Here is a 20,471-nt window from a genome sequence, read left to right as displayed (position 1 = left end):
AATGAGAAAATTTGAAATGATGATAGAAAAACATAATCTTGAAAAAATACTTTTATATAATAGAACAAAAATTTATCGGATCACACAAGTTAGAACGAGTTAACGTTAACTCGGTTTGACTCTTTCTCGAGCTGACCCTAGACTAAAACGAATTAACAGAAACCAAGCTTTAAGGGTTTGCGTGGGATGAGAGTAATTATTAAGGGAGTAATAGGAGTTAAAATAAGAAGAAATGGGAGGAGATTAGAAGAAAAAGGATCACGCATCTGAGATAGTACCTCAGACTTGTAGTTTTTGAGCATATACACATTTTTTTCTAAGCATATTACCATTTATAAATATAGTTTTTGAGCAATATTATATTTTTTTAGTGTATTGTTTTAGTAAATGTGCTCAAAAACTTTATATTAAGGCAGAACTCAAAAACTTTAAAATAAAACTCAGAAAATAAACAATAAGAGGTACTACCTCAGATGTATAGTCTATCTGGGAGATTAGTGCTTTGTGGTGGTTATGGAGGGTGGAAAGAGGAGGTGAGAGAGGAACTATTACCTCTATATGGAGGTAATAATTACTTAGAGGTAGAGAGGTGTGTAACAATTTACTCTCTTGATAGAGGGAATATTACACTATATTCTCCATTTTTATCTTAACCCTAATTCCTTCCCAGCATTTTTAGCTCATTTTATAACCATGAGTCAAGGTGTTTGGACGGGTCTTTCCGAACCAAACAACACTATCCTGTAACCTCCCAATCTGCCAATCTTTCTTCCTCCCAATTCCTCGACTTCAAAAATGGCAGCAAGTATAGCAATACAACACCCAACATTCCCAAACTACTTTACCCACTTTCACTTTTCTCCTTCTCAACATCCCCAAATTACTACTTCCCTCCCATTTCTTGCTAAACAACACAAATCCACTTTCAAAATCACTTGTATTTCATCAAAACCCACCAAAAAATCTGCCTCCAAAGGCGATAATTCTGAAGCAAAGGATTTAGTTCACTCTATTTTGAGGAATTTCAGTGATAAAGAGCCTATCGTGTCAACACTTAACAAGTATGTTCGGTTCATGAGGGTTGAGCATTGTTTTCTGTTGTTCGAAGAACTTGGGAAATCTGATAAATGGCTTCAATGTCTTGAGGTTTAATTCTCTTTACATCTTCTGTGCTTGCTTTTTCAGTGAATTTGCTTGTTTCTGATTGTTATTGTTGATAATGTTTTCTTTATCTGAGAAACATCATCTTTGTGTCGCTAGCACATGCCCCGTTTACTCAATTCGCGAGAGACCTTGAGACACCGGTTAATGTTGTTGTGTATTGTTATCAATATTGATGGTTTAAATGTGTTGACGGTATGTTAAACGATGTATTTTGTGTAGATAATTTGTGTTGCTTTCTCATTAGTCACTTAACGTATAAATACAATTGTTACTCGGTCAAAGCCCGAGATTACATAAGCTAAGATGAGCCGGCCCTAATACCCCCCTCAAACTGGAATTTGCGGGGAAGAAACATAAACTGAGATGCGGCTAATGGCTTTGTAAAAATATCAGCTAACTGTTGTTGAGTGGAAACATGAATCGGCTTGATAAGCTGGGCGCTAATAGCATCACGAATGAAATGACAGTCGATCTCAATGTGCTTCGTGCGCTCGTTGCAGACTTACTGTCGGAATAAACATTAATAGGACAAGAGAAAGACACTCCAAGATTCGCTAACAATCCCTTTACCCATTTCAATTCACATAAAATAGTAGCCATAGCACGATACTCGGCTCAGATGACAAGGAAACCGTGTGTTGCTGCTTTGTTTTCCAAGAAATAGGAGAATGCCCGAGGAAAACAGCCCAGCCAGACACGGACTTGCGCGTAGTAAGACAACCGCCCCAATCCGAGTCACACCACCCACTAACCGTGAGTGCACTATCCGCTCTCAACAAAATGCCTTGACCCGGACTGCCTTTTGAGATACCGCACAACACGGAGTGCGGCGTTCAAGTGTTCTTTTCGGGGTTTACTCAAAAAACGAGATAAAATATGCACGGCGTATGAGAGATCAGGCCGTGTGACTGCAAGATAAACCAAGCGCCCAACAAGTCGATGATATGCTTTAATATCATCCAAAAAATTGCCCGTGGCCGCCCCTAGAGTATGATTTTGTTCAATAGGTGTAGCCACGGGTTTAGCACCCAACAAGCCAGTTTCGGAAATAATGTCAAGAGCATATTTTCGCTTATTTAAGAAAATACCCTCCGAATTACGAGCCACCTCAATCCCTAGAAAGTACTTTAACACTCCCAAATCTTTCATGTGAAAGCACTTACTAAGGTATTGTTTAAAGGCCAAAATAGAAGCCGAGTCATTGCCAGCAACAATGAGATCATCCACGTAAACTAGGACATGAATACATACCTCGTCGCGAGTGTAGCTGAAAAGAGAATAATCAGAATAGGATTGACGGAACCCATATCCACGCAAAGCAGCAGCCAATTTAGCAAACCAACATCGAGGAGCCTGTCGAAGCCCATAAAGAGATTTACGCAAGCGACAAACCTTACCCTCACGACCGTTGCTAAAGCCCGGGGGTAATTTCATATAAACCTCCTCGTGAAGATCGCCATGTAAAAAGGCATTATGCACGTCCATTTGATGTAATTCCCAATTTTTGACAGCCGCGACAACTAAAAAAGAACGCACAGTAACCATTTACCATTTTAATCACGGGCGCGAAAGTCTCACCATAATCTATGCCTTCGACCTGATGATTTCCAAAGATGACAAACCGTGCTTTGTATCGCTCAACGCTGCCATCTGAGTTATATTTAATTTTGTAAACCCAGCAACAACCGAGAGCTTTCTTACCAGCCGGAAGATCGGAAAGCTTCCAAGTAGCATTATTCTCAAGAGCCGTAATCTCGTCTTTCATGGCCTTACACCAATCGGGGTCGGAAAGGGCAGCCCGGAAGTTGGGCGGTTCGACACCCGTGGAAATTGCTGCAAGAAAATGAAGGAAATGTAGATCTATATACACTAACATACTCATATATGTTGAAATTAATTTGTCATAAAATTAAATACGGATTTTATGCATGCAAACAATATGATAAAATAGAGGAGAAATCATGTTCTTACAATGGGTATTTCGGTTTAATGGGCACAAAAGAAATCTCTTTTTCTTTTGTTCTTGAGCTTTCCTTTAATGGAAGAAACAAGATCCAAGTATAGGATCTCTCCTTAGGAATAATACCTAAAGCTAACTCTTAATCTAATTAATATTATTTGAGCTAGTATAATATTAATCTTGTGAAAAATTGAACCAAAAATTGTTTGGTTTTGGCTCCTAAAACCGGGTAGGAGAAGAGGTGAGGAAGAGTGTTATTTTTATCTCTCTAAAAATAATAATATGAAGTGAATGAATAAAATTCTCTAACACACACTCCATATGGTGAATGATAAAGATAATAAGTAAAAGAACCCTTGTTCTTTCCAAGGGAAAACCGGGTAGGGTGAAGGGAGATGGCCAATGCATGGTCTTTGTGCTCTTACACAAAAGACACTAGGTATGCATGCCTAAATTAGAGTAATAATCATGAATTCCACTAATCTTAATTAACACAATACAATTTGTTAATCACACCCATATTTCGGTCCATTTGAAGATAAAATGGAATCCATTTTATTTTTGTCAATTGTCAATATGTCACATGTCATATGTGACATAAATTTGTTATGTATTTTTATCATATAAAAATCAACGTATTAATAAAAATACGTCATATACAAAAATCGACTTAGTAATTCATAATTACTTGTACCAAAATATTTTACCGTTTATAAATCGCATTTATAATAATTCATTCAAATCCAATCGTTTCTTTAAACAATAATTTCATCCGAGTAATGATACAATTCGATTACTCGGATCGTATCTCATTTAATCACATTTTAATTTGATACGTAAATTTTACTTCCAAAATCGTCCGTCAATTTTTCAAGTAATTTAATTAACTCGTAACATTATACGATTAATTAAATGATCAATTAAGAGTGTTGCCCTATAGGTATGACCTAGGGGTCAACTGATCACCACCGTCACACGACTGTAATGTCAAACTCTAGTCGACCCAATCATTACCGATATATGTTGATTGGATTAAAGATAAATACTTCCCAATTGTATTCTTTAAAATGAGATTTAATAATGATATTTAAATCATATGATCGCACTATTGTTGAGGACACATTTCCAACAATCTCCCACTTGTCCTCGACAAGTGTGCGCCAAGGCCACCAATTCTCTTGTCCTATTACTATCTCCCACTCAATGCAAGGTGTCTTTCGGATCGTACTTGCAAGTGATCATATCGAGAGTGGTTTCCTCGATCTGGAGAATAACCGATTGGCCAGGACTTATCTATCATAGATACTTTCGAGCGTGGCCACGCATTTCGATTCATTACTCCTCGAGTGGCCTTGAGATATTGTTATAACCACGACTAGGGGTGGACAATTCCTATCGCACTCATTCCTTCAACTAGCCACAACCATCATAACCCAAAATATGCCCATTTGACCCCATTTACGAAGGTCGTAGTAACACAAATCAAAGTTAATCAAACTGTGCCATCTTAGGTGAATAGTCTTTAGTCAAAAGAATCGACTCATTTGAATACTATAGTAGCTCTCGCCACGACCGGGCTATATAAATTTGCGTAACTCTATAAGCGGTTATAAGGCCCGACAAAATGTTCCTAACAGATCTGCTATGTGATCGACTAGTCATCTCACATGACTCTATGACACTTGAACTTGCCATCAATCGCCTCACACTCTAGTCACTTCGAGACGTCACCTCATACAAGTGACTACGGGCAAATACTATGTTAATCCGTGTTCACTTTAACGGGGTTCAATTGTCTCTACAACCCGTTTGGATGTAACAATGTATAAATTAAAGATAAAAGACAAATGTGATTATGAACATGAACAAAAACAACACTTTTATTTCATTTCAAAATCTAACAAAAACTTGGTACACGTTTAAGTCCCATGGACGTAACATGTCCATCATGCTTAGCCTGCGATAAAGGCTTGGTGAGCGGATCGGCTATGTTGTCATCCGTCCCAACCTTACAAATCGCAATTTCCTTTCTTTCAATGAAATCTCTTATTACATGATACTTTCTAAGTACATGCAGATCTATTACTAAACTTTGGCTCCTTAGCTTGGAAGATCGTCCCACTATTATCAGAATAGAGAGTGATGAGATCATTGGCGGTAGGTACTACTTTTAGACCTTCCGTGAATTGCACGATCCAAACGACTTCCTTAGCGACTTCCGATCTTTGCGATGTACTCAAACCTCCGTTGTAGAATCATGATTCTGACTTCCTTGAAGCTTCTCACTTACGGCACCACCATTGAGCATAAACACGAAACCGACTTGTGATTTCAAGTCATCTCTATCTGTTTGAAAACTTGAGTCCGTGTATCCATTAACACGCAACTCAGTGTCTCCTCCAAATACAAGGATAGAATCCTTAGTTTTTCTCAAGTACTTAAGGATGTTCTTGACAAAGAATCCAATGACTCTCACCTGGATTTCCTTGATATCTACTCGTCATTTTCAAGGCATACGAGACATCAGGACGTGTGCATATCATGGCATACATGATTGATCCAACAAACGAAGCATAAGGGATCAACTTCATGTGTTCAACATCACGGGTTCGGAGGGACATTGAGTCTTGCTCAATATCGTCCCGGTTACCATAGGTACCAAACTCCTTTTGGATTTGTCCATGCCGAACCGTCAAGAATCTTATCGACATAAGACTCTTGACTTAGTGCCAATATCCTCTTGGATCTATCTCTATAGATCAGGATACCTAATATGCGTTGTGCCTCTCCTAAATCCTTCATTTGGAAGTGGTTACCTAACCACTTCTTAACGGAAGACAACATTGGAATATCATTTCCAATGAGTAGTATGTCATCGACATACAAGATTAGGAACACAACATTGCTCCCATCAATTTCATGTATAAACATGGTTCCTCAACACTTCGAGTGAAACCATTTTCCTTTATAACATGATTGAATCGATGATTCCAACTTCTAGATGCTTGCTTAAGACCATAAATGGATCTCTTAAGTTTGCACACTTTGTTAGGATTTTTAGAATCAACAAAACCTTCGGGTTGTATCATGTACACCTCCTCTTCTAAATGCCCATTTAGAAAAGCGGTTTTGACATCCATTTGCCATATTTCATAATCATGAAATGCGGCGATCGCTAACAAAATCCGTATGGATCTTAGCATGGCTACGGGGCGAAGGTCTCATCATAATGGAGACCTTGGACTTGGGTAAATCCCTTTGCCACTAGCCTAGCTTTGTAGACATCGTCATGTCCTTCTATGCCATTCTTGACCTTGAATATCCATTTGCATTGGAGGGGTCTTGCCCCTTTAGGCAAATCTACCAAGTCCCAAACTTGGTTTTCATGCATAGAATCCATTTCGGACTTCATGGCTTCAAGCCATAAGGAGGAATTTGGACTAGAGATGCGGCCTTGAGGTGGCGGGCTCATCACTTTCCATAAGCAATACATCGAGTGTTCCATCTTCCTCGATAAGTCCCACATATCGATCGGGATGGCGAATTACTCGGCCCATCCTTTTTAGTGGAGGAGGTACAACCGCGTTAGACGACGAAGGAACATCTTCTTGCGTCTCTATCTCAGTTTGTGGCTCTTGAACTTCATCAAGTTCAAAATTTCTCCCACTCTGTCTCTTAGAAATAAATTCTCTTTCTAAGAAGACTGACCTCATGCAAGACACAAACACTTTATGATCTTGAGGTTTGTAGAAGTAATATCCTCGAGAGGTCGAGGGTTAACCTACAAAGATGCATTTTTCGGATCTTGGGGCAAGCTTGTTGTCGTTCTTAGTTTTGACGTAAGCATCACATCCCCAAATCTTCATATAGGATATATTGGGAACCCTTCCCGTCCACATTTCACATGGAGTTTTCTCGGTGGATTTGGTGGGACTATTGTTTAAAGATCTAATTGCGGTTTGAATTGCAAATCCCCAAAACGAGTTCGGTAACTCGGTTTGACTCATCATGGATCGAACCATATCAAGTAAGGTTCGATTCCTCCTTTCAGCAACACCATTAAGTTGTGGTGTTAGGGTGGAGTAAGTTGTGATATAATACCACGACTTTTCAAGTGTGAATCAAATTCAAGGCTAAGGTATTCACCACCACGGTCGGATCGTAGTGCCTTAATCCTTTTGTTCAATTGGTTCTCTACTTCGTTTTGAAATTCCTTGAATTTCTCAAACGCTTCACTCTTGTGTTTCATTAAATAGATATACCCATATCTACTCAAGTCATCGGTAAAGGTTATAAAGTAGTCATAATTACCACGAGCGGTGATACTCGTTGGTCCGCATACATCGGTGTGTATGAGTCCCAATAGCTCACTAGCTCGTGTCCCTTTACCACTAAAAGGATTACGAGTCATTTTGCCAAGTAGGCAATATTCGCATGTACCATATGATTGATAATCAAATGGTGTAATCACATTAGTCGAAATTAATCTTTTGATGCGATTCTCGTTTATGTGACCTAATCGACAATGCCAAATGAACGCTTCACTTGGGTCACTTGATTTGAGTTTCTTTGATTGAATGTTATAAATATCATTCGTCGGATTTGAGGTCTCTAAAATGTAAATGCCATTAATGGAAGAAGCTTGACCAATAACCAAATCATTCCTAGAAATAGTACAACGATTGTTCTTAATGACAAAACAAAAACCGTCCATGTCTAGCATGGCGATTGAAATAATGTTTTTAGAGAGCGTAGGCACATAAAAACAATTATGCAAATACAACTCAAATCCATTAGGCAAAGATAAAACATAAGTTCCTTGGATTGGCCGCTACCCGAGCTCCATTTCAAGGCGTAGATCCACATCTCCCTTGCTAAGCCTCTCCACATCTCTTAAACCCTGTAAATGATTACAAAGGTGAGAACCACAACCGGTATCTAGTACCCATGTCGTAGTGGAAGTATAATTTATATTAATAACATAAATTTCTTTAGGAATTGTACCTTTTGGAGTAATGAGTCCTTCCCTTATATTTCGCAAAAATATACGGGACAATTCCTAAGCCAATGTCCCATGCCATAGCAATAATGGCACTCATCATTAACTTGCTTGAAGTTTTTGATTTTCTTTCCTTTCTTCTTGAACCTTTTGCCCTTTGAAGCAAGAGCTTGATTGCTTGAGCTCCCACTAGCTTTGGCATCTTTATCTTCCAGAGACAAAGACCCTATAGATTGTATGAGGTAGTCTTCCTGAGACGGACTCACACGAGGTCTAGTAGTAGTAGGTGGTTTAGAAGAAGTGATGTAGTTAAGGTTTTCATCCGAACCTATCCCGAAATGAAGTTCTCTAGTAGTATCGAAATCATTGTTGGAGCATACGTCGTCAAAAACATTGTGACACGACTCAATAGTTATTGGTGCGGTAGCATTTGATGGTTTCATTGTAAAGAACTACAAATATGGAGGAAAAAGGAAATATTAACATTTGTCTTTTAAAATCATACTTGCAAATTAACAAGATATGAACATTTATATAGTGACCTCTATCCAACTATAATTGATTCCAAGACCCAAATTCATATCGACTTAGGCACGGTGGGGCCGATACATCCTTTATCAATATAACTCGGTGGATTAACATTTAATCGATTCTACTTTTAGAACTCTTGGTCGATAATATTACATTAACAATTATCTTTAGCCCAAAACACATTCGACAAGGGCACGGTGGGGCCGATACATCCCTTATCAAAAACTTTTGTTGAGTTCAATCCAAATTTCGAATAAATGTGTCCATGATCCAAACCCACATTAACTTGGGCACGGTGTGGCCGATACATCCCTTATCAACATGAATTCGGTGGATTAACATTCATCACCCACTTCCCCTACGTAACAAGGTTTGTACCCCGGTGGGACCGAGCGCACTCCCTCGCGAAATAGGTTTTCATGGTTTCTACTATTTGGTAAGGCTATGTCTCAATTAATTGTTTTAGCGAGAGGTCATGTCAATTTATTATCTATCACGTTTTAAGTGAACTAAAGCGGTGAACTACGATAATTCTAATTGACACGGTCGATAAACTCGATAAAATGACAATGCATGTTTAGTTATGGCGATTTAGCAACGCATGTGACATAAAATAAAATGCAAGCAAAAAGATAAATAAATCCTAGTATGGCCTTTCCTAAAATAGAAAAACTATTTAACTATTACATATTCGGAAACCAACTCCATTGGTCCCTTGATCTTGATTTGTGGCACGCATCTCGAGGTAACACCGTCTTTATGTATCGCCATTCTTGAAGAAATCCGTCTTTGGGAACTCCGGAATGAATAAAATTACATAATAAATTACATAATTACCTATTATACATTTGTAACTAAAATAAAATAAATCTATTAAATTACAAAACGGTGATACGAGATCACAATAAAATTACAACCGAATCGATATTCCCATACATTTCGGGAAATACCAATTAAAACCTAAGGCCATACTAAGTAAAATTACATAATTCAAAATTACATAAATTAAAATTATGACAATCATAAAGAAAATGCAGCATTATAATATGTATGAACATGCTCAATTTTATGCTAAATCGCCTTTAAATAGCCAATATCGTATATTACTCGGTTTTTACGGATTTGCGTGATTTCAACATTTTTATAATCACAAAAATACATAAACTCATATTTATGCATAAGTTAATTACCCTAACCTCTTAGGACTCAAAATTTAGTCTTCACTAATAATTTGACCATAATTAACCCATATTTATAAAATTGTTCATAAATGGACCAAAAATTACAAAAATAAGCTATAAACTTCAAATAAATCACAAAATTTCAAATAAATTTAAAATTTGAAATTCAAATTCATGAACATTCTGGAAAAATACCATGACACTCATAATATTCAAAATCTTAGGTTAAAAATTTCGAAATTTTTCCCGGAAAAACAATGTTGCGGTTTATCGATTTTTAATAAAATAATCATAAAAACATGGAAAAATTATATTCATTAACTTTTCAATTTTAGATCTGAAAAAGATAATAAAATGCAACATTAGACGTTTTTCCTAAGTCATAGATTATGTTTTATTAATTTTTCACTAATAATGTTACTATTTATGCTATTTTTCTTCAAAAATCCATAAATCATGCAAAAAGACTTCTTTATAGCCAATTATTTTACACACATCTTGTAAAATTGCATGTGACAACATATTAATTTTCTATGACCAGATTCGAAATTTAACTCATATTAACCTATTTTTCACCTAAATCCGAATTTAATAATGAAAAATTCATTTTTCGAGCATAACAAGTCAAAAATTATGAAAATTTACAGGTTATCTCAAAATAATATATGTGACAACATATCCAAAAATCAATGGAAAATTCGAAGTATAGCTAATTTTAGACCAAAAATGACATTTTTACTCACAAAATCATATTTAAATGCCATTAATGTATAATATGAACAATAAAATCCGTAAAATTAACCAAAATATCCTAAAACATTTTAGGACCAGAAATATTAACATGCATGGATTAATTTCGTGATATCTCATAATAACACAAATTTTACAAGTTTTATTTGTTATTCTTATAACTCGGAAAAACTTTTAACCGATTTGCATGCAAACAACCGTGGCTCTTGATACCGATTGAAGGAAATGTAGATCTATATACACTAACATACTCATATATGTTGAAGTTAATTTGTCATAAAATTAAATACGGATTTTATGCATGCAAACAATATGATAAAATAGAGGAGAAATCATGTTCTTACAATGGGTATTTCGGTTTAATGGGCACAAAAGAAATCTCTTTTTCTTTTGTTCTTGAGCTTTCCTTTAATGGAAGAAACAAGATCCAAGTATAGGATCTCTCCTTAGGAATAATACCTAAAGCTAACTCTTAATCTAATTAATATTATTTGAGCTAGTATAATATTAATCTTGTGAAAAATTGAACCAAAAATTGTTTGGTTTTGGCTCCTAAAACCGGGTAGGAGAAGAGGTGAGGAAGAGTGTTATTTTTATCTCTCTAAAAATAATAATATGAAGTGAATGAATAAAATTCTCTAACACACACTCCATATGGTGAATGATAAAGATAATAAGTAAAAGAACCCTTGTTCTTTCCAAGGGAAAACCGGGTAGGGTGAAGGGAGATGGCCAATGCATGGTCTTTGTGCTCTTACACAAAAGACACTAGGTATGCATGCCTAAATTAGAGTAATAATCATGAATTCCACTAATCTTAATTAACACAATACAATTTGTTAATCACACCCATATTTCGGTCCATTTGAAGATAAAATGGAATCCATTTTATTTTTGTCAATTGTCAATATGTCACATGTCATATGTGACATAAATTTGTTATGTATTTTTATCATATAAAAATCAACGTATTAATAAAAATACGTCATATACAAAAATCGACTTAGTAATTCATAATTACTTGTACCAAAATATTTTACCGTTTATAAATCGCATTTATAATAATTCATTCAAATCAATCGTTTCTTTAAACAATAATTTCATCCAGTAATGATACAATTCGATTACTCGGATCGTATCTCATTTAATCACATTTTAATTTGATACGTAAATTTTACTTCCAAAATCGTCCGTCAATTTTTCAAGTAATTTAATTAACTCGTAACATTATACGATTAATTAAATGATCAATTAAGAGTGTTGCCCTATAGGTATGACCTAGGGGGTCAATCGATCACCACAAATCACACGACAAAGTAATGTCAAACTCTAGTCACCAATCATTACCGATATATGTTGACCAGTTGACAGTATAAATACTTCCCAATTGTATTCTTTAAAATGAGATTTAATAATGATATTTAAATCATATGATCGCACTATTGTTGAGGACACATTTCCCAACAGAAAAGCTTGGTGTTTCGGAGAAAAATTATTACTAGACAAGTAATTAGCTAGAGCATAAGGAGTACCCGAGGAACGAGGAGAGTCGGGAGAGGAGTCGGAATCGGAAGACGTGCTCGCGGTGGTCCCAACAACATAACCTTGAAGAGGGGTAGATGGAATTTTCGTCCTCTTGCCACGACCATGTCAGTCGGACCAACAGGAGAACCAGGAGAACTAGGGGTATTGGTATCAAAGCCCGAGAGGTCCGAATCATCACCATGGACAGCCGTGGCATTATCAGCAGCTAAAGAACCCGAATTCGGAGAATTGTCGGGTGCAACCGTGGGTACCTCAGACGGGTCAGGAGCGGCGGCTGGAACAGCAGGCTCGGGTTCAGGAGCCGTAGGGGTAGGTGATACATCCGGAAAATAGGGAAAACTATGCTCATAAAAGTAGACATCCCGACTTACGAAAATTTCCCGAGTAGTAAGATCAAGAACCTTCCAACCTTTTTTATTGTGAGGGTAGCCAAGAAATAAACATTTGCGACTTCTTTTAGCAAATTTATCTTCTTTGGTATTTAAATTATGGGCGAAACACAAACATCCAAATGTTCGAATGTGAGTGTAATTTGGTGCGGATCCAAAAAGGAGCTCATACGGTGTCTTATTTTATAACAAAGGAGAAGGAATGCGATTGATCAAATAGGCCGCAGTTAAAATACATTCACCCCAAAAATTGATCGGAAGATGAGCTTGAAACATCAAAGCCCGAGCAACATTCAAAATATGTCGATGTTTACGTTCGACACGCCCATTTTGTTGAGGCGTGCCGACACATGAGGTACGAATAAAATCCCATTTTCTCGGAAGAAATCAGCAATGTTAAAGAATTCCGTTCCATTATCTGATTGCACATGTTTGACGACCGCCCCAAATTGGGTTTTAACCATAGCAAAAAACTTTAAAAACATATCGGTGACTTCCTTTTTATCAAGAAGTAAGTAAACACAAACAGTTCTAGAATAATCATCGACTATCGTTAAGAAATATTTGGCACCACACGAAGAAGGTGACCGATAAGGACCCCATAAATCACAATGGATTAATTCAAAATCATAGATGCCTTATTATTATTCGAATCAAAGCTGATACGGCTATGTTTAGCTTCATTGCAAACATCACAAACAATGTTTGAATTGGAACGTAAATTACTAACACAAGGTAAAAGTTTCACTACTTTATGAGACGGATGCCCAAGACGTCGATGCTATAGCAACTAATTGAGAGACCGACAAGAGATTGCAAGTAAGACTAGGAACGTATAAAACATTCCGTAAAACAAGAAACTCATTTAATCGAACCGTGCCGGCTAGCTAGAGTGGCCGTGACACTATGGCCATTGGGAAGCGTAACCGGATAAGGTGGAATAGGATGCGGATCAGCCAGCCATGTTTCATCTCCGGTTACGTAATGTGAGGCTCCTGCATCAATAATCCAATGAGGAGACATACCACTAAGACGATCCTGAGACGAGGTAGAAGACGAGCCACCACCACCGAGGAAGTTCGCGCGGGCTGGTATACGAGAAGAAGTAGCACGCTTGGCTTTCAGTTCTTCCAAAGTACGGGGACGATCGCCCCACCAGCCGGGAATTTTTGAGATTTAATGAAACAGTTATTCACCTCATGACCCGTTGAATTACAAAACGAGCACTTGAATTTCTGCCGTTCTTGTCTCTCGGCATCTCGAAGTGCGCGCCAATCCGGGGCAGGCGAGGTAACAGCAGCAGCGGGACCACGAACGGCGAAGGCCATAACATCCGAGACCTCCGACTACACCGTGGGAGCAGCAAGAAGCCGTTCTTCTTGTAAAACCGCATGATAAACCCGACTAAGAGACGGGAGAGGATCTAGTGCTAGTTGATGATTACGAATGGGACCATAAAGAGTGTTATCCAGGCCCATAGAAACTGATGGAGCCGCTCCGAATCTTGCCTAGCGAGAGCGGCTTTAGTAACACCACAAGTGCAGCCATTGGTGTTACACGAGAAAGGCGGCTCCTGTGCAACAAGGGCATCCCACAATGTTTTTAAATTTCCATAATACGTAGTAACTGACATACCTTTCGTTTGACGGCTCTCACGTAATTGTGTCTTCAAATGATGAATTTTTGCTCCATCAATAACAGCGTATTGATCGGCTAACTCCGACCAGAGGAGGCGAGCGTCTTCGGTATCAGATACGCCGTCCCGGATAGAAGGATCGATCGAGTTTAGGATCCATTGAACCACGGTACAGTGTAGAACCTCCCATTGGCCGACCATAAACTCATCCGTTGGCTTGGAAATCGACCCGTCACAAAAACCGAAGTTTGACATGGGTAATCGATTGTCCCGGTCCTTCTTGATTGACGAGAGAAAATGGTGATGAGAATCGATTTTGGTGTTGGTAGAGATAGTATCATCCTTGCCTGCCATTGTTGATCACAAAGGAGGAGGAAGCAGCAATGAATTTTAGACGGCAGAGAAGAGGAGGAGATGGTAGGGTTTTCCTGCTCCTGATACCATGTTAAACGATGTATTTTGTGTAGATAATTTGTGTTGCTTTCTCATTAGTCACTTAACGTATAAATACAATCGTTACTCGGTCAAAGCCCGAGATTACATAAGCTAAGATGAGCCGGCCCTAATACGGTATGCTGTGACTTGTAAGCCTCTAAAGAATGGAACTTTAAGCTTGTTAGTAAACTTAGACGATTGAGTTTGGCATGTTTTGACTCTTGAAACCTGTAGACAGTCGTCTCATTTTCAGTTAAGGGTTGGTTTGGGAAGAGACACTTTGTTTTTACATAGGAAATATTGCGTATGTTCGACTCCGTTAAACTGGTTGGAGAGGAGGCACTTGGGAGGCATTGGGGTGATGATTATGGTATAATCGAAAACATTGGCTCCGTGGAACTAAAATCCGAGGATGATTTCCCTCACTCTGGGCAAGTTTAGAACTTTTAGGCTTTACAGTGCACAAAACACTGCCGAAGGAATGCCTTCATGGGAGAGGTTGTAGGAGACTGATGGGGGGGGGGGTGGTTTATTTGGCATCGGAGGTGATTTTTTGTTGGTCTGTTTGGAATCATGGGTAAGACTGCGTACATCCGACCCCTCCTTACCCGTAATTTGCGGGAGCCATTGAGGCACTGGGATAATGTTGTTGTTGAATGGAATCATGGGTTGCCCTTTGCTAACCCCTCTGGTTTGAACTCTCGGATTGCGCTCTACATATTGCTGATGTTACAATTTTTGTCAAACTTAAGATTAAAATAGGCCAGTGTTGGTATTTTGAAGCCAATGATGGGATGTGCGCTATATCATGGTGAATGAGACAAAAGGGGGTAAGTTTTTGTAATCCTAAGGGAAGTTTGATGCCGACTTGTTTCAGCTTTTTGTGTGTTTTGACAGTACTTAAGTGGCATGCTGATCAGTATAAACATGGTAATAACCCTTTTTGCTTTATTTAGGTCTTTAGATGGATGCAGAAACAAAGGTGGTATCTTGCGGACAATGGTATATATTCAAAATTGATATCAGTCATGGGTAAGAAAGGTCAGACTCGAATGGCAATGCGGCTTTTCTCGGAGATGAGGAATAGTGGGTGCCGGCCTGACTCTTCAGTATATAATGCACTCATAACAGCCCATCTTCATTCTCGTGACAAATCAAAGGGTTTAGAGAAAGCTCTTGGGTATTTTGATAAGATGAAGGGTACCGAACGGTGTAAGCCAAATGTTGTAACATACAACATTCTCCTGAGAGCTTTTGCTCAGGCCAGGAATGTTACTCAAGTTAACACACTGTATAAGGATCTCGATGAGAGCATAATTTCACCTGATATTTTTACGTTTAATGGTGTGATGGATGCTTATGGGAAAAATGGTATGATTAGAGAAATGGAAGACATGTTGGCCGTTATGAAAATAAATCAGTGTCAGCCCAATATAATCACTTTTAACCTTCTTATTGATGCCTATGGAAAGAGACAAGAATTCGAGAAGATGGAGCAAGTTTTCAAGAGCCTGTTACAGTCGAAGGAGAAGCCAACACTTCCGCCATTTAATTCAATGATCATTAACTATGGTAAGGCGCGTCGTAGGGAGAATGCCGAAGAAGTTTTTGAGAAGATGAAGAGTATGGGATGTGCTCCAAACTTTATTACATACGAGAGTGTTATCTTGATGTATGGATTTTGTGATTATACTTCGAGGGCAAGAGAAATATTTGATGGATTGATAGCATCTAAGAAGGAGATAAAGGTTTCCACACTAAATGCTATGTTAGAAGTTTATTGCATGAATGGCATACCTATGGAAGCACACGCGCTATTGGAAAGTGCTCGGGGTTTTGGTGTTCGGCCCGATTCTTTAACGTATAAACTTCTTTACAAAGCCTACACTAAGGCAGATATGAAAGAGCCTTTGCAGGAGTTGTTAAGGCATATGGACAAAGATGGTATCGTCCCAAATAAGAGGTTTTTCCTAGAGGCATTGGGAGCATTTGGTTCTTCAAAAACTACAAAATTTGCTGCCGGAACTGCAGATGTGAAAAAACAAACATCTACAAAGAGAGATATGAGTAAACCGGGAACTGCAAAGATAGAAATGAGTAAACCAGCAATTACAAAGAGTGATAGGAGTAAACCAGAAAGTGCAAAGAGAGATATAAGTAAGGCAGCAACTACAGAGAGATAATCAACTACAATCTGGGATTAATCATATGATTCACATTGACTTAACTCGTAGGTGCTTTTGCCAGCTTGACTTTTGTCGAGCAGACTTGCTGCACACCGGAATGATCTGAACCCTAGAACCATTGACCTCTGTTGCCACTGCAGCATTGTCCATTCACTGGCAGGGTTATTCAGGTATGCACATATAATTCGTGGAAGGCTATCCGTCTTTTTCTTCATCAACATTTCACTAACCTTTTAGTTTGTGTGGTTCATTCAAGAGTTCATTCTTTTTAAAAAAAACAAATTTGGACTAGAATGGAGTAGAGATGGCAATTGGTCACTGTGTTATATGTCGGCGTCAATGTGCTTTAGGTCATATCGAGAATTTGGGTTAACTGTGCCAATATTGAATTTCTTAAGAAGTGTTGTTCGAGTCGGATCAGTTCTTATGGTAGATTGGATTGTGTTCAGTTGAGGTCATAATTAGATGATGTTACTCAAATTCATTCCGTCTTGTCTTTTCATGTTCAGAGTGATAATTGCATGTTTTGGTGACATTAGGCCATTTATTTTATTTTTGAAGTTAAACTTGTTTAGTACGTTATGTGTCAACCTGGTCTTATTTGGATCTTTATTAAGCTAATACATTATCGGAGTATCAGCCGGGTTTAGTCATTATCAGGATACTAGTCATTTTAGGCCAGCTTCGATTTGATTTCGTGTGAGACAATCGGCTTGTACTTGCTGGGGGTTGGCCTCGACGTCGTGCCATGTTGGTTATCGTTAACTTATTTTGAAGGTTTATTAGGCAGGTTTTGGAGGCTCCAGGTCGAGTTATTGTCAGCTCTTAAATGGGGTAGTAAAGATCTCAATCACTGTATCCACTTTTTAGTACACAAAAGAGTAAACTTTTCAATTGTTAGAGTTTTTTTTACTAATCGGGCAAGTGGTAAATGTCTATTTCCATTTCTATTTTTCGAAATGTTCCCTTCCGTGAACATAATTTCCAAGCACTTGGAATGGTTTTTTTTTTCTTTTGGATGTAAAAGACCTAAAGGAGCCATACGCGCAGTATGGATGATGGATGATTAGCTCGCAGAATATCACCAATTAACGACCTAAACAACCAAGTAGCCTACATTTGTCGTGTACTGATATCTGATATTAACTTATTACTACGTGTTAAGGATTTGAAGTTGAGTTCCTGATGCCCGACTGATCTGCCTTTAGGTCCTGCTGCAAGACCGCTAGTTCGATGAGAACTTTGAAATTCAATGCATCTCTTGTACTATCAAGCTTTCAGGGTGACAACTCCTCCACAGTTCCTAGGTGCCCTTGTTTATATTTGCACATTATTCGCTAAATCGTGAAAACTAGCTCATCAATCATGTTTGAACATTATTCAGAGTTTTATTGTCTTTTACTCCGCAAGATTTAGGTCTTGTGCAACTAGCTTAACCGGTAAACTGTGTGAATTGTGTTTCTAGAGGATAGTTCTATACTTTTATGTACACACTAATCTGTTTAATGCAGGGGCAAATCTACAGGGGGTGATGGGGGTGAAACCTCACCCCCATTAATTTTAGGAAAAAAAAATAAAATAGTTTAAAAAAAAAATATTACCAATTGTATTTTAGTCATGAAGACTAGCAGATGATAGAGGAGATGAAAGGATTTTATTTTAGTGATCATTTTTTGGATTGGATCGGGAACTTTTCTGGGTTGGAGATAGGGATGAATGAACTGATGAAGATGAATGAACTAATGAACCTGTTGTGGACCGTGGAGACACACAGTAGGTTGAATTTCTTTTGTATTATTTTACCAATTGTTAATTCATGGGACCATGTTTATGAATTATTTATTGTTTAGTGGTATGGACTGTGGACCGTAGAGACGTGGGTTTGATAGTTTTTTTATTATTATTTTTTTACTCGCTTGTTTTTGACATTTTCATTAACTAGTATTGGTACCCGGACTTGTTCGAGTTATCTTAATTTAGCATTAAAGTTTATTTTTAATTGAATAAAACTACTTTAATGTTGCATAACTTATAAATTTATCATTAATATATTGACAAATTCATTACTCTCGCTATTAATATTTTACTTAAATCGATTGATTAGCTAATTATTCATATATACCTTCTTTTGTTGTTAGTAATGTTACTTTTATTCCTATCGTTATTACTACGGTTATTTTCACTACTCTCACCGTAATTATTGTTATGTAATTATTGCTACTTTCACTATTGTCGCATTAATATTGATAATTTCACTATCTCATCAGAGTAATGAAACAATTCGATTACTCAGACCGTATCTCATTTAATCAAATTTCAATGAGACACGTAAATATTACTTCCAAAATCGTCCGTCAATTTTAAGTAATTTAATCAACCCGTATCGTCATACGATCAATTAAATATTCTATTAAGAGTGTTACCCTTTAGGTATGACGTAAGGGGATCAACTGATGACCACCGTCGCACGACAGTAATGTCAAACTCTAGTCAGCCAATCATTACCGATATGTGTGGACCACAGTTGTGATCACATTATTGTCGGAGGACACATATTCCAACAATCTCCCACTTGTCCTCGACAAGTGTGCGTCACCAATTCTCTTGTCCTATTAATATCTCCCACTCAATGCAAGGTGTCTTTCAGGGCGTACTTGCAAGTGATCATATCGAGATTCCGTGGTTACATCTATCACTTTAACTACTTTCGCTCGCTGCTAATATTGTTACTTTGACTATTCAAATGAGTGATTACTAATATATTACTATATCCAATGTTACTACAATTTTTTTTCATTAGTAACGGAACTACCAATTACTTTTACTATCATATTACTATATCGACCGAGATTTTCATCATACTATTAAGGATTTTTTGTCAAAAGGTATTTAACATTTAGGTCACTTTGTGCGCAGATACCTAACATTATTTTTTTTGCCCTAAAATACCTAAAGTTTATGTTTTGTTTGTTAACAAGTACCAACTGACTTTTTTCGTCAAAAATGTCTAGATTTCGTCTTGACTTAACCCTAAAACATGATTTTTTTTAAATTAAAATCCTATAATTACAATTAACAAGCACTTTACATTTATTATTCACCAGCTTTAACTAGACCTTTTAAGAGAAACTGATGAGGTTGGGAGTTGGTGGAGAGGTGGAAAATGAGTTAAATTATGAGATTAATCCGTTTTAAGGAAAGGAATTAGGGAGAAAACTAAACAAAACATTTTCGTCAAGTCAAACCCCAAATTTGACTTTTTTTTACGGAAAACATTGGTTAATACACTTGTTAACAAACAACATACAAACTTTAGGTACTTTTGGGCAAAAAAAATAATGTTAGGTACCTCAGTGCAAAGTGACCTAAATGTTAGGTACCTTCTGACAAAAAATCCTACTATTAATAACGTTGTTTTCCCCGTATTTAGACATAATATAACATTAGAAATATATATATAAATAAAAAATATAGCCAAAAAACATTGTAAAAAAAAATCAGTCGCGACTAGCAATTTTGGTCCACGACAAGCGATTTGGTACCGATTCCGTGAAACCGCGATCGCGACCGATACCAAGATTTAAAACTCTTGGCACCAACCGTCACCTCTATTCCATAAATCCTAGATTCGCCACTGGTTTAATGTAACTGAGAAATGAGGATGGACGTTTTTTTTTGTTGGAAAGAGCAATTAC

The 20,471-nt window shown here is 37.5% G+C and overlaps 1 protein-coding gene across 2 annotated transcripts; it reads left to right on the top strand.

The window, feature by feature from the left end:
• Positions 1 to 690: 690 nt before the first annotated feature.
• Positions 691 to 18,212, top strand: LOC141633212 (pentatricopeptide repeat-containing protein At4g39620, chloroplastic-like). Of its 2 annotated transcripts, none has more exons than XM_074445662.1 (3): positions 691 to 1,146; positions 15,547 to 16,946; positions 17,985 to 18,212. In XM_074445662.1, exons 1-2 carry the CDS (start codon positions 796 to 798, stop codon positions 16,771 to 16,773), a joined length of 1,578 nt encoding a protein of 525 aa, XP_074301763.1. In that variant the 5' UTR covers positions 691 to 795; the 3' UTR covers positions 16,774 to 16,946; positions 17,985 to 18,212. The 2 variants fall into 2 exon arrangements, with proteins under 2 accessions (XP_074301763.1, XP_074301764.1); XM_074445663.1 differs by having other exon boundaries at positions 17,942 to 18,212.
• The last annotated feature ends 2,259 nt before the right edge of the window (positions 18,213 to 20,471 follow it).

Source organism: Silene latifolia, chromosome Y, assembly GCF_048544455.1.
Source record: "Silene latifolia isolate original U9 population chromosome Y, ASM4854445v1, whole genome shotgun sequence".
In the NCBI taxonomy this organism is placed as follows: domain Eukaryota; kingdom Viridiplantae; phylum Streptophyta; class Magnoliopsida; order Caryophyllales; family Caryophyllaceae; genus Silene; species Silene latifolia.
Note: the sequence above shows the minus strand (reverse complement) of the source record. Positions and strands in the feature narration are given on the sequence as shown.

Excerpts from the sequence above, each read along its gene's own strand:
- LOC141633212 (XM_074445662.1), top strand. The coding sequence starts at position 796 with ATGGCAGCAAGTATAGCAATACAACACCCAACATTCCCAAACTACTTT. Across the intron at positions 1,147-15,546 it reads AATGGCTTCAATGTCTTGAG|GTCTTTAGATGGATGCAGAA; the intron begins GTTTAATTCTCT and ends TGCTTTATTTAG.